At 30.8% G+C, this 15027-nt stretch overlaps 1 protein-coding gene across 5 annotated transcripts in view; it reads left to right on the plus strand.

Annotated features, from left to right (window-relative positions):
* Window positions 1-15027, plus strand: part of Reps (RALBP1 associated Eps domain containing) — a 116755-nt gene that overhangs the window by 50966 nt on the left and 50762 nt on the right. For 2 of the 5 annotated variants that reach the window (XM_085811789.1, XM_085811791.1), the window contains exons 10-14: window positions 232-324; window positions 1401-1479; window positions 2035-2109; window positions 2203-2281; window positions 6464-6478. In XM_085811789.1, coding sequence (XP_085667915.1) covers window positions 232-324; window positions 1401-1479; window positions 2035-2109; window positions 2203-2281; window positions 6464-6478 — 341 coding nt within the window. The remainder of the gene's footprint in view (window positions 1-231; window positions 325-1400; window positions 1480-2034; window positions 2110-2202; window positions 2282-6463; window positions 6479-15027) is intronic. The other 3 variants (XM_085811790.1, XM_085811792.1, XM_085811793.1) reach the window with 3 other exon arrangements.

Here is a 15027-nt window from a genome sequence, read left to right on the forward strand (position 1 = left end):
TGTGATAGTTAATGGCAGTTTATAAACACATTTTAGTTGTTATGTTATTAATTTAACCACATCCTTTGGAAATTAAATTATTAGCAAAATTTTCCCCTCTTGATTTTCATATGATAAAGTTAGTAAAAAGAGGGCAGAATATGTGAGTAAATATGATAATTAAGCAAAAAGTTTTGAAATCGTATATTATTTATAGAATTGTTTATTTTTTTAATATTTCCTTTCCTTTAGTGGACAAAGTTTAATGATTCTCCAACTAGTTCCCTGTCATCTCCTGGAATGAAACCTGTAAATTTTGACTTTTCTGCTGCATCTGTTGAGCAAGTAATATATAATTTATTTATGTTTATGCACAATTTTATTTAGAAACCTTAATGAAAATTTTAATTTAATATCCTGATAGCATTATGCAATATTTGAATGAGCAAGGCTTTTTCTTTAATTGGATTTAAAATTATGAACAAATATTTGCATAGTGAAAGATAGTTCTTGTTTTACTTGAGTTTGAAACAACTTCCAAAAGAAAAGAAAAATTAGAATTTTTGTAGATTAAAATTACTGTACTTAAAAACCTGTTTATAAAAACTCAAATTATTAATAAAATAGTATTAGTACTAAAAATGTGTCAAGAACTGTATTGTAATATTAATAAAATTAATGTAAACATAATAAATGTAAACTTGAGTTACATTGTTCAAATGTCTCATGTTGTAATATCTTGTGTAATGCAGTTTTTGTACATGGCTTATATTTATTTTTTAAAAAATGATTCAAATTATATTGATGATGAAATATTTTAACGTAATAGGTAGATAAGAATCACATCAATTTGAATTTTAAAATTTTAGCTTTATTATTTTTATAGAAAATTTTCATGCACTTCAAAGAATACTGACATAATCCGTTTTCATTAAAGAGCAAAAATGTGCAACACACTTTTTTTTTTTTTCTGTGTGTGTGTGTGTGTATGTCACTTAAGTAAATGAAATTAAATTAAATAATAATGAGAGAGAAAGTGATAATTATTCACTGTTTGTTGAATGGAGGAATTGTTGCTTCCTCTCTTACATCATCTGCAGAATTTAAAGGATTGAATATATTCATGAGTTGATTTTTTTAATGCCTTGGATTAGATTTTTTAAAGCCCATTTTTATGAGTGTAAAAATATTTATTTAGGGAAGACATTTTGTAGATAATTTTATTAGCACCAAAACTGACATAACTAATTGGTTAAGAGACTGAAGTAATTCAACAGAATAGACTGGAACACTTTAATGTAATATTTTTGTGAGAAAAAAATTATGAAATATTTTTAAAAATGAGCTTATTAGCAGCTAATTCTGTAATAGATGATACTTATTAAAAAATTAGTTACTTAAATGTTAACTTTATTTAATAGGATCCAAAAATTCTTCATCCAGTAGCCCTTCGATTATCTCCCGAGCGTCAAGCTGCATATAGTGAGAAAGAACAAACAAGTAAGATGTTATTAAATTTTTTTATCTTATAGAATTTTGACAAAAGTATTAATTCAAATGTTAAGGCATTTTACTAGATGGTACATTTTACTCTGCAGTTAATCTTTATTATCAGTTTTTATCTGTGCATAGTAAACATATACTTCAATCATATATTAATAATAGTAAATTTTATTCTGACTTGTTATTTTGTACCTGCCGATACCTTGAGAAAAATTTTTTGGCATATTTTGGCTGATGAAATCTGATTTTTTTTTTTTTTTTTTTTTTTTTTTTTAATTGGGGTTGGGGCATATTGTTTGGCAAACCCTTTCAAAATGTTGATCAAACACTGTTATTCTCTGCAACTTGTCTCTGTCTTCGTATATTTATAGAAAAGTATAAAACAGCTCATAGGGTTACCAAATGCTCACAAGAATCAAAATCATGGATGGTATTTTTGGCAGTGTATAAGTGGGTCTCAGGATAGTCAGCAGATAATTTAATTATGTTAGTTTTTTTCCTTTTCAATTATTAATCTCTCTCTCTTTTTTTTTTTTTTTTTTCCCCCAAAAGCTTGTGAAGATACTTTAAAATCAGATCAGGTTTCCTCTACAGTAACACAGGTGCCTGCTCCTAGAAAATCCCTTGGTATGGTATAACTGTATATGTGCCTATTTTTTGCAGATATTTATGCCAAATTTTGTTATAAGACTGCAAATTGATAATTTTGTGCTATTGTAGGTCCTTCACTTAGTAATGCTTTACCATCCCAAACTTCAGAATCTAGTATCGATGTAATTAGTGGCCGTGTTCAATCCAGGTATGTATTTTTTAATGCTTTAGTTTTAACACTTGAAGAAAATAGATTGTCTGTATGGATAGTCGTGTAAATATATAAGAAAACTGCATTTTAGTATACACCCCCCTTTTTTTTTTAATGAATTATCTTCTAGAGAAATTATGAAGAACTGCAATTCGCTGCACATTTAAAGAAGCACATTTTTACATACATTCTTTAAAAAAAGTATGGTTTTTTCCCCTTCCTTCCCCTCCATTCCTTGAGAATGTGTAAAATTTGTTACAATCACATATATGGTACACAAGAATGCTGATTCATTTTCTTTAAGCAGCAGCAGTAGCAGTAACTATATTGAACTGTGAACTTATAATAGTGAAAAAATAAGTTTTTGTTTGAAATCAATTTAAATTTAAGTACAGCTTTTGATCTTTCTGGCTCTGAGGAGCCTAATTTTTTCTCCAGCAACCCCCACTCCTTCAAATTTGCTTCCATATGCATTGAAGCAATTATAGCTATTTCAAGTTTTTGCTGAATAAAGTCCTCCAGGCATACAATAGAATTGAGGTACGAAACCTTTGATGGCATTTCTAAGATTTGAAATGTTGTAATTTTTTTTAACTGAGCTTTATGGGCCATTGGCATTTTAATAAAAAATTCTTTTATCATAAACTAAAGCCCATTTGTTCCATCAAGATGAGCAAGGATAATGATTTCTTTTCTAACATATTTTTATAACACTTTTGTGCATATTAATTTTTACCGGTTACGCATTCCTGAATAATAATATTTTCACCTATATTTCATAGTGGAATTTATGCACTGATCTTATACTTTTGAGTTGTACTTTGTCTAATATATTGCCTTTTTTTATTATTATCATTTTCTTCATATTCTCAGAAATGCTAGTCACTTTCAGAGAGAGGGGATTGCTGCAAGAGATTTGCTGATAATATAGACTGTTTGCTTCATAAAAAAATATAAGAACCTTGAGGAAAATTTTCATATCTATTTTTCTTTTTGTAACTGTTTAATGATATATTAAATTAATAGACAAACTGTCAGTAAGGAAATGGTATACAGAAGATTAAATTGTTCATGTATGAAATCCCATAACCTATTTACTGAAGAAGAAATATATTTCACTTTAAGTTTTTTATTAGCTTGTTTCTTCTTAATTAAGCTAATAAAATTGATTTGGAAAAGTCTGTTAACAACAGATAAATTGAAATTACTTATGATGGTATCTGGAAAACGATTTTTATTAAAAATCTGCAAATACTTTTAACAAATTTATCACGTTTTTTAATATGTATACTTTATACATAAAAGTATCTAATATGCATTATGGTACCATTATGCACCGAACAAGTATTAATTTAGAAGTCAAATAACAAAAATCAGCATTATTTTTTCAAATTTGAAAATATAATGCTGATTTTTAGTGTTTGACTTCTAAATTAGTATCTAATATGTATGTTAAAATTTGATTACCTGTAAGAAGCTATAACAAGCTATGTGTTTCTTTATTTATTCCTTTTTGTCTGTAATCAGTCCGTGAAATGCATACTATCTGGTTATTTGGGCCAACAAAATTCCTGATTTCTGAAGAAAGGAAAATCATATTGGTACTAAAAAGGTATTATTAACCATGAACGGAAAGCAGCACTGTTTTAATAATCCAAACCTAATATACATAAAAATGTTTATAAGATTATGTATACTAACAATTATAAATATTATTTTTCTTAGAATTGTTGTACTAGATATCTTACAACATTTAAGTCTTACAGTCTGTAGAGCACCTTCTTTCCTTTTCTGTTAATTTTGAATCATAAGAAATTCTCATAACAACTGATGAATTGGATCATGAAGCAAAGGATGTGACTTCAAGATAAAATTATCCCTTATCATTAAACCTCATTGACAAACTTCAATCTCGTAGCAATTTCTTTCACAAAAGTGACCCTATTGAAGTATGGATTTCTGGAGTCTTTTCTGCTGAACTGTTGATGGCTTAGTTGTGTCAAAAATTCTTTTTCTTCTCTCTTTTTAAATGAAATTAACTTTTTTTTTTTTTTTTTTTTTTTTTTTGGTGTGTGTGTGAGCAGGTTCATGACATACGTAGCGTATTCGGAAACTAAGAACCGTTTCATTCTAGCGCTGTGGTAGGCGTCCCGCGCATGCGCACTAGTCTTTCTTGTTCACTGACTTTCAATTGTCGCCATTTTGCTTGCTCTATGTTGTGTTTTCAGTTTGCTGTGCACATTCAAAATGTTTAAGACAATTAATTAGTTCTCCCGCTGACTGTGAGATTCGTGCCGTGATTCAATTTTTGAACGCGAGGAATGTTAAACCGGCCGAAATTTATCGTCAAGTGACAGAAGTTTACGGTGAATACGCGATAAGTGATGGAATGGTGAGAAAGTGGGTAAGAATGTTTAATGCAGGTCGAAGAAATGTCCACGCCGAGGCTCGAAGTGGTCGCCCTTCTGTTGTCACCAATGATTTGGTAAGGAAAGTTGATGAAGCAATTCATGAGAACAGACACTTCACAATGACAACTCTCAGAGGCATTTCTACAAATTTCACGTACCATTTTGTTCGAAATTGTGTCTGACCGCTTGAATTATCGCAAACTGTGTTCCCGATGGGTTCCAAAAATTTTCACTGATGTTCACAAAACAAAGCGACTTGGTAGTGCCCTGACATTTCTCACGCGGTACAGTGATGAGGGAGAAAACTTTTTAAACCAAATTGTGACAGGTGATGAAACTTGGGTGTGTCATTTCACACCAGAATCGAAACAACAATCGATGGAGTGGAGACACACTCATTTTCTGAAAAAACAAAAGTTCAAAGTGACAATGTCATCACAAAAAATCATGTGCACTGTCTTCTGGGATAGGAAAGGCATTTTGCTTACTGAATTTCTTCCCAGAGGTGAAACTATTAATGCTTCTTGTGAGACTTTAACAAAACTAAGGCTTGCCATTCAAAACAAACTAAGAGGAATGCTCAGTAAAGGAATTGTGTTGCTCCATGACAAGGCTCGACCCCATACAGCTGGTGTCTCTCAATCGTTAATTCGACAGTTTCATTGGGAACAAGTTCGATCACCCGCCGTACAGCCCGGACTTGGCGCCGTCCGACTATCACTTGTTCCTGCACATGAAGCGCAAGCTTGGTGGCAAGCGCTTTGGATCTGACGATGACACGAAAAATGCTGTGGAGTCATGGTTATCGAAACTGGTGGGAAGTTTCTTTGGCGATGATATACAAAAACTGGTCACCTGCTATGACAATTGTTTGATCATTGTCGGAAACTATGTTGAAAAATAGTTTAAGACATGTATTTTCATGTAAAAACGGTACTTAGTTTCCGAATACGCCTCGTATAATTATGTCTTAATTTAAAATCTGCTTTGCAGAAAAAATATGTTGAAAGTAGAAGGAATAAACATTCTACGAAAATAATAAAAATGTTTTTTATGATGCATGTGCAAATGAGAAAAAGGTAAAAGCTGTAATTTAATACTGCAAGGCACAGTGGCTGGCAAGCATTTTAAGTATATTATTTCAAGATTCCCATTGGAGATTTTTTTGCCATTTTTGGTTGCTTCATTTTTTCATTTTCTATGTGTCATGATGTCTTCTGCGACATGCTGAGTTTTCTATATTTGAATTATACAATGGACCTTATTGAATACTCAAATTAATTGGAATTCAGAGTACTCAAAATATTTGTCTACATTTTAAAAGTTTTTTTTTTTTTTTTTTTTTTTTTTTTTTAAAGTTTTTAATGTAATGTGTGCTGAGTTCATGTATATTCCAGGGACTGCTTAAGTTTGTGTATATTTTGAAAATATTTTCTGCAGTTTGCGGAGAGGTTTATTTATAGACCCATTATAAAAATGGATTACCAAAAATGGTGGGTTTTTTTTTTTTTTTTTTTTTTTTTTTTTTTTTTTTGTGTGTGTGTGTGTGTGTGCGCGCGCGCGCTTTGCTTTCTAGTTTGAAGCCATTGAATTTTAACCATTACACTTTAAAATATCAATAAGTCAAATTGTTCTTTTGCTGCTTTATTATTAAAAAAAAAGTCTGCATATTTTAGCTTAACACTTTTGCTTATCTCTGCATTACATTATTCTGATTTTAAACTTCGGTTTTTCTTTTTTGTTTATTGCTTGTGCATTGCTCACTCAGGGAACAGAGGAGAAGGTAAGTTGCATCCTTATAAATATATAAGGTATGAAAATGTTTTAACCGAATACCTGATTGGAATACTTTTCATTACAGCAATTTTTTAAAATTTGCCTTATAATGGTACCTATTAAAAGCCCTTTTCTTAGAGAATTTTTTTTTTTTTTTTTTTTTTTTTTTTTTTTAGTTTCATTATCCAGAGAGAAATAATTCATAACTCAAATGAGAACTAAATTTACTGATAATAATTTATAGTTATCTTTGTGAATTTTACATTTTCTCCTCTTTATTTGCTGAGAAGTGAATTGTACACTGTATATTCAAAACAATTTAAATGTAGTCTCTCAATGTTGTACATAACATAATTATCATTGCTAGCTTTTTTCATGCATTTTTTAATTGAATCTGTCTTAAATTTAGTTCAAGCATAATACTGTACTTTTGTAGATATTTGTATTTTTTTATAATTTGGTTTTTATGTATTTTTGTATTCTTATATTCTTATATACATTGAAGAGCCAAAACATTATGACTGCCTACTCAATAATGCATTATGCAACCTATGGCATGCAAAACAGCTGCAGCTCACCTTGGCATGGGTGCCACAAGTTCTTGGTAAGATGACTGGAGACAGATTTTACCAAATGTCAGCAGTAGTCACACATAGTTCAGATATTCCAACACGGGGCTGTTTGAGCTCTGAACTGCTGCATGACATCTGAAATGTGCTGTATTGGGCTAAGATCCGTCGAGTTAGGTGGCCAGGACATTATTTAGAATTTATCCGTATGCTGCTTGAACCACTCCAACACAATTCGAGCCTTATGATGTAAGGCATTGTCCTGCTGGATAACTCCATTTCCAGTTGGGCAGACAGGCACCATGTAAAGATGCGACTAATTTGCAGCTTTCATGATTAGTTGTACCATAACTATGGGTCATGGAGCCGCCCATGAGAGCGTCTCCTAAAGCATAATACTACCACTACCAGGCTCTGTATGACTTGCTGTACCTATGACACAACCATTGATGTCATGAGTGAGAAATCGTGATTCATCTGACAAGGCAACTAACTGTCTTCTGTTTATCTATAGTTCTGTCTGGATGTTTCCGGACCCACTGTAGCATTAGTTACCAATAGCATTTGGTCATTAGAGGCACAGAGTGGGAGGTCTGCTGCGCAGTTGCATAGCCAACAGTGTCTGCTTTAACTGTATGTTCTGAAACACTTGCACTTAGACCTGATTGTATTGGGCTGTCAGAGCCTCTGTCTGGTTCCGATTTTGCTGTATGAAGGGACAGTCTCCAATGTCCTTTTTCTTTGATGACTTGTGGATGTCCAACACTTTAGTGTTTACTACTGGTTTCTTTATTCACTTTGTATAAATACTAGCAATAGCAGATCGTGAAAAACTTACCAGTTGTGCAGTTTTGGAGATACTTGTTCCAAGTCTTCTGGTCTTCCATTCTGCCTTCTGTCAAATTCACTTAGATCAGCAGCCTTGTCCATCACTTGCAGAAGGAAGTTCAAGAATGATTCCTTACCTTCTACAACAGCAGTTAAATAGCATTCCCACTTAATTATGTCATCCAGATGAGTTTATTGAAAAATTGGGGGGTGTCATAATGTTTTGGCTCATCAGTGGATTTATTTTTGCTCATTTACAAAATATTTTTGAATCACTAGGAGTGATTTTTAAAGTTTTGAAAAATGCTTACTTTCCTCTTTGAACAACCTTTAAATAGAAGGCTTTAAAGGGCTGTCAGTCAGTGAATGTAGGAGTAATTGGGTTGGAAACTTTGTGCTTTACAATGCTGAGCTTTGTGCTCAGTAGTTATTGCTTTAGATTTTGTTCTCTAAATAATTTTGTTATATGCACTATTCCTTCCACTTTTAGAAATATATCTTGGATTTTCTTCGTGAGTTATTTCTCATATGCTGATCGCCTTACCAAAGAGCCCAGGTTCAAATCTCGGAGAAGAAACGGATGTTTGTAAATGTATAGTGTGTGTGTATGGCATGGAGACACTCAAAATATATGGCAAGCCGAAAGTCCTCTCGAGAGGTTGGTTATGGGGGATGGTGTCCGCCGATTACATCGCGGAAGAAAACGTCGCGGAGAAAACATCGCAGTTCTAAAACATCGTCGTACAAAATATCGTCGTCGAAAATAAAGCGGTTAAAAAACTTCGCAGTTTAAAAACATCGTGGTAAAAAATAAAGTATCTACAAATCATCGCATGACGATAACATCGCAGACATGCTTTTTTCAGGCTTTAATAACTGTAAATGGATATTTCCATAATGATTTATGAGCGCAAGATGGAAAGAAGGATAATTTTTACTTTCATATTTTTTATTAACTAATAAATTTTTGCTGAAAATATAAGAAGGAGACTTAAGCATAGAAAATTAATGCAACTTATAGCACTTAATAGAATTTTAACTAACAAAGTAATATATATAGTAGTAACAAAGTAATATATATATAGTAACAAAGTAATATTAATAGTTAACTAACAAAGGTCATTAATAAATCATTTTTATAAAGTTTTTACTTGTAATTTTTTATGAAAAGTATTATCTAAAAAAGATTAGAAAAAGGAAAAGTAACTGCATAACCTTATTTATAAAAAAATTGCTAAGCTAATTTTGAGATTATTTTCTTCATTTTTGATAATTTAATACACTTTGTAGAGAAAATTATTTCTTGTTTTGTTTCAGTTTATTCTTAAAATGACATTAAAAGTTTCATGCAAAGCGTGCTGTCAGTTACTTTAATGCTGATTTTTTAGTTATGAAGAAAGTCAGCTATATAATATTTCAGTAGGTTTTATATTTATTAGATTATGCCAAAGCACACTACGGCTATCTGAAGGGGTGGGATTCCTTTGCGGAGTACATTCTCAGGAACTGGTTCACATGCACATTATACTTTAGAAAAATCACCAAAATCTTCATGCAGCTTTTTTTTTTTTTTTTTTTTTTTTTTTTGTTGTTGTTGTTTAGAAATAATGTATACTTGCAGTGAACATTCTTGGTGACTATCTCCCTCTAAGACGAACAGTGTTTTTGAGAACAATAAACATTGGTTTTAATCGTTACGCAAGTTCACCACATTCAATCAAGATTAAAAAGAATGGAATTTTGAGTAATCACTTTAAATAGGATTGCTTACATTTACATTTATATTTAGACCGCCTAGACGGTATAGTGGTTTGAGTCGCCGGGCTGCGATACCAAAGGTCCCGGGTTCGAACCTCGGAGAAGGCAGGATTGTAACTGTCCTTCATAGGAGGCAAATGTGGCCCACCTATCATTAGGTGCCTCCGTAATAAAGTGACCATCACTTAGTAGAGGCCAAACCGAAGTCCGCTGAGGGCCACCATTGGTAGAAGAAAACTTTTATATTAAGACATTTCTTATAAGCACTTAAGAGTATTTTATTTAAATTTTCATATACATTTTACTCGAAAATTTTGTAATTACTTATTGAACTTACAGTGACAAACTTCCTAAGACAATTTTAATGTTTTTCTTTTGTGTTTCTTAATTTTCAGAATATCTAAATTTATGCACTCCAGAAATCTGTATCGAAATTAAAATTAATATTTCTGAGAGAGAGTCTACTTTGTGACGATTCTTTGTCCTAAGAATTCTTTACCTTTGAAGTAAAGTATTTTTTAGTGTGCTGTAGTTTAGTACAACTTTTAGTGTGTTGGTTGTGATTCATACTATGTATTAATACTTGCATATACTTGAAACATATGCTTTTTTTGGAGTAATGGATTGCACATACTCTCTCTTTTTTGTTCATTTTATTGTTGCAACATGTTTAATTCTTATGTAGTGGTGATTATGTGGGAGTGGGAGGAGATGTATATAGTCCTTATTTATTTTAAATACTGTGCTCATTCATTTCTGTAGTCTTTATTATGTTGCACATTGTCCTTATTTATTTTGGTAATAACCATGGTTTCTTACTGATCCTGTAACTCAATTATTTTAATGCATGTTATATATTAGTGCATATTTCCCACTAAACATATATTATAAAACTCTATTAATATGCGTCTTCAACATATTAAACATGTTTTGGATATAAGAAACACAATTAATTCAAATAGACTCATGATTCTGTGAGTTTTTATGAGCAAAAATTTATAATTTTACGTGTGATATAGTGCAGAATATCAAAAACAAGGATCTGCAAGTTGTCAAAATATAAAATCTTTAAATAAAAGGGAAAATACTTTTTTTTGAGGACTTAAATACATTTAACAAATGGCATCTGGAGAAGATGATTTTACTGGTTTAAATCTGAATAACTAAATACTGAAAATTTATAAAACATCTTAAATTGTTTAACCCTTTCAATCCCAATTTATTTGTTTCAACTGACTTGATTTTTTATGCCTTCTTGGTAATTATCACAAATGACACAAATCACACTAACAGAAATTGACAGTCTGTCACTAAGCCTCTATAAGAAGATGCGCGCAACAATTTTGTAATGGGGATGTTAAAAATGATGCCTGCTACCAGTGGGACATCAACTATGTTGTAAATTAATGTGTTTAATTCTCTCTAGGTGTCTTTAAACATCTACTGGGACTTAACCCATTGGGACTGAAAGGGTTAAGGGAGAGACTTAAATGCTGTATTTCACCGCACTTAAAATTTTCAGAATATTGATTTATGAGTTTTTTACAAAAGTTCATTTTTTAATAAATGATTACATTTCATATTCAGTTATTCATAAAATGAAATTTTTTCTTTCATTAATAGTGATAGTATATATTTGTTTCGAAAGAGAAGTGAGAATTAGGATTTGCCTGGGAATTGTAGCAATCTGTATGCAAGATGAAAGCAATTAAGAACTTTTCGGGAAACTAACGCTTGAAGGTCTTTTAGTTTTGAGTGATGAGTTGAAAAACAAGCGAAGTGGCTGAACTCAGAGGAGGGCGGATGAATTACAGCTATTTATACTATTGGGGAGAGTCAACCATTAGTTAACATCCGTGAGAACAGGTGTTTCGTTCAAGCCTTACTCCAGGGTCCTGTCCCCTCTGGCCGCTGAAGGCTATTTGGTTAATAAAAGACAGCTGAAAATTTCGGTCATTACTGATGATGGTCCATGTACAGACAGAAATAGCATTTCTTAACTTCTTAGTATTTGTGTGTTTTACGTCTACCATGCAGTTTAAAAAGAGAACCCAGAAAAGTTTAGAGTTCAAACGTGTTTAGATCGCCCTTCCTTGTTTGTTTTTGAAAAAAGGCCCTTTGCCTCTTTTGCATATAAGTATTCATACATACAGATTTATTTAATTAATATATAATTTCATCAATGAATAATATTAAAAATATAGATTTAATTAACATTTTTTCTTTCTTTTTTGGCCTAAGTTCAACGATACGAATAATGAATAATCCAAAATTTTAAACTTTTTCCAATAAAATTACATATCTACGTAGTTCGATTAAGGAGGCGAAACTCTACGATTATACGTATAATAAAAACATCATAAATTCAAACTTTGTCGCTGAGAATGGAAAATATTTAAAATCTGAGGAACAAGATTTTCCAAAATTAAATAATTTTTTTAATTATATAAACTTTAAGCAGTGTCTTTTCAGAACTGTGCATTATGCATTTATTTATTTTTTTAAAATTTCTTTATTATTAAATACTTCTTCAGACCAATAAGAGAAATATACAAATTTTCCCGAAATATGTTTTAATCTGTCAAAACAACTTTAAAAATTTGGTGTCCGGTCTTTAAACACAAAAATTATAAAATTTCCTTTTACGATTTAATGTATTTAAGGAATAAAACTTTAGTTTATGTAAATAATGAGAATAATATAAATACGAAGAAATGAAAAAATATAAGTGCTTTACAAGTAAATGAAATTGGTATAATGCTTTTAAAAGAACTGTGGGTTTTTTTTTTTTTTTTTTTTTTTTTTCCAGTTCTGCTTTCCGAAATGTTTCATTAATTCCCCTTTGCTTCCGATTGCTCAACAAACGCCCACACGACTGTCTTTCTTTATGTCTCGTGTTCACAACGTCTGTTCCTGTAAGATTAAATCTACATAATAACAGGACCGAGTAATTCTAAATTAAAATGTAATCTTAATTATCTAATTAATCTTAATTCTAAATTAAAATGTAATCTTAATTATCTAATTAATCTTAATTCTAAATTAAAATGTAATATTTAAAAAAATTTATACAAAATAAAATTTAGAATTGTACACAGCCCCTTAAAGAATAAAATATCATATATTTCACATCTACGGCCTAGAAACAGCATCTACAGCTTTACGGACTGGGAATATCATTTTACGGATTATTATTAACTAGGAGTATGATATACGGCTTTACTAATTGGGAATATGATTTGGCCTTTACGACGAACTGTTAAAAAAATAATCGACGTAATGTCTACATTGATAAGCATAATGCACAATGTTCCAAAGACCTAGTTTAAATTTATATGTGATTATCCACATAACACAATTGTATGATTAATTCTATTCACTTTAAGTATCTTTTATAGAATATTTCACATTTAGTACATTTGTATAACATATTTCATTAAATGTAAGGCAACTTTCTTATGTAAAAGCTAAATAATGTTCATTAATTTTAAAAGTTATATAAACTTGTGGTGATATTTATGATATGACACTAAATAGTTAGTATAAGATTTGGAAAAATAAGAAAATAGCCATACATTTTCTAGAAACATTTAGTTTTTTCTGGAAACATGTTTACTGGAACATTTTCAGGATAATTTTTCAGGGACATTTTTTTTAACACCGTGCGTAATAACAGTACCGTGTGCAATAAATTTTCGTAATGATAATTTTTTATGAAATAATACAGTTGTCCATTTATCCGCACTTCCTGTTATCTGAGGTAATCCACATTACCTTAAATGATTGAATTCCACACATATGATAAGAAAACCTAATTAAACGAAACTTAATTAAAAGACTTAATTACTAAAAAACCTACATAAAATATTTATCAGGACAGAGAATAATGCATATTAATTAATTTTCAGGTTTAAATAACACTGTCTTTCATGTTATTTTTTCCCGTGCATTTCCCGTCTGAGTTATTTATTCTAGCTGAGTACTTCTTTCTCTTCATCATTGTCTCGGTCCTGTTATTATGTAAGAAGTATTTAAATTCTTAATAAAAATTGTTAGCAAATAAACGCATTGCACAATTTACATACTACATTTACATATAAACATATATGTAAACAACATGTGTAGAATTTAATTGCACACTTTCGACACGTACATTTCGTTTCCATAAAGAGTGTAATCTCTTATCATATGTTTCTATGTTTACACAATAGGCTAGGTTGTTTAAATATGGCAAGGCACACAAAGGCTATCAAGCTTAGAGAAAGGATGCCTGCGATATCAACCACGAAGCCAGCCTCTTTGCCTGAAATGGCACTGCGTTCAAACCCCTAGAATTCAGCGATTTTAATCATTCGACCCCTAATAGGGGTCATGATTACAGTAAGATTAAAGATTATAATTTACAAATTCGAATGCTTTGCGAAACGTTTGTTCATGTAAAATTAAATGTGAAACAAAAACAAAAAGATTCAATAAAAAATGAAAATGAGTCAAAAAACGTGCAGAGTGACTTTTAGATTTAAAGCTCATACCTCATTTCTGATTTTCCTGGTAGACTAAATCTTAAGTTTCTCAAGTAAATGGTTTCCTTATAGTCTTAAAGTATGATAGTGGCTGTGATCTACATGCATCTGGTACTCGCTGCTCGACAGTACGTGGATAAATATCGATAGAGACCTCAAGATACGTAATTAATAAAGTACTTCTGATAAAACTCAACATTCAGATCATTACAATAGACCAGTTGTACAAAAAAATATGACACGAAAGGCTTTTTACCACTTTACTTAGAGTATAATATGCTTATATAAGACATCTCTATAACTAAACTTTGGATGTTGGATTGCTGTATTTTTTACTCTTTTTATTTTAATTCTACACAGATATTTGTATTCTAACTAGACTCATCTCTCTATCTTATTTTCTTCTAATTGTTTATCATAAAATTTCAGTCTAATTATTTTAAGATTCAATTACTATCTGATATTTGATTTAAAGATCTTTTTCTTTGGGTTTGAACCATTTTAAAATAATTAAATAATTTATTCCGATTTCAAAACTCTGTTTACTAGCTTTTCTAAGTAAAGATGCTAATATTCGTTACCTGAAAGGAACCTCGAGTTTAATTTTTATTAAATTTTTAATCTGTTCCAGCACTATATACAAAAACTGCTCATTAGTTTTAAACTAGCAATAATGATTCCAGATACACTAAAAATAAATCAAATTGTAAATTGCTTAGCTGACATTTTTCAGTTCACAGAAATTTTCCTGGTGTTCAACTACTAATAAACATATACTAACTGTGTTCAATAATGGAACACCTGCTTATTTTTACTTAACAAACTGTAAAACGTCATTTGAGCGTGAAGGGGAAACAGGTGGCTCCTGCCTCGAGAAA

This window comes from Stegodyphus dumicola, chromosome 2, assembly GCF_044657685.1.
Source record: "Stegodyphus dumicola isolate Sdum_Otavi_A_Nest chromosome 2, ASM4465768v1".
In the NCBI taxonomy this organism is placed as follows: Eukaryota; Metazoa; Arthropoda; class Arachnida; order Araneae; family Eresidae; genus Stegodyphus; species Stegodyphus dumicola.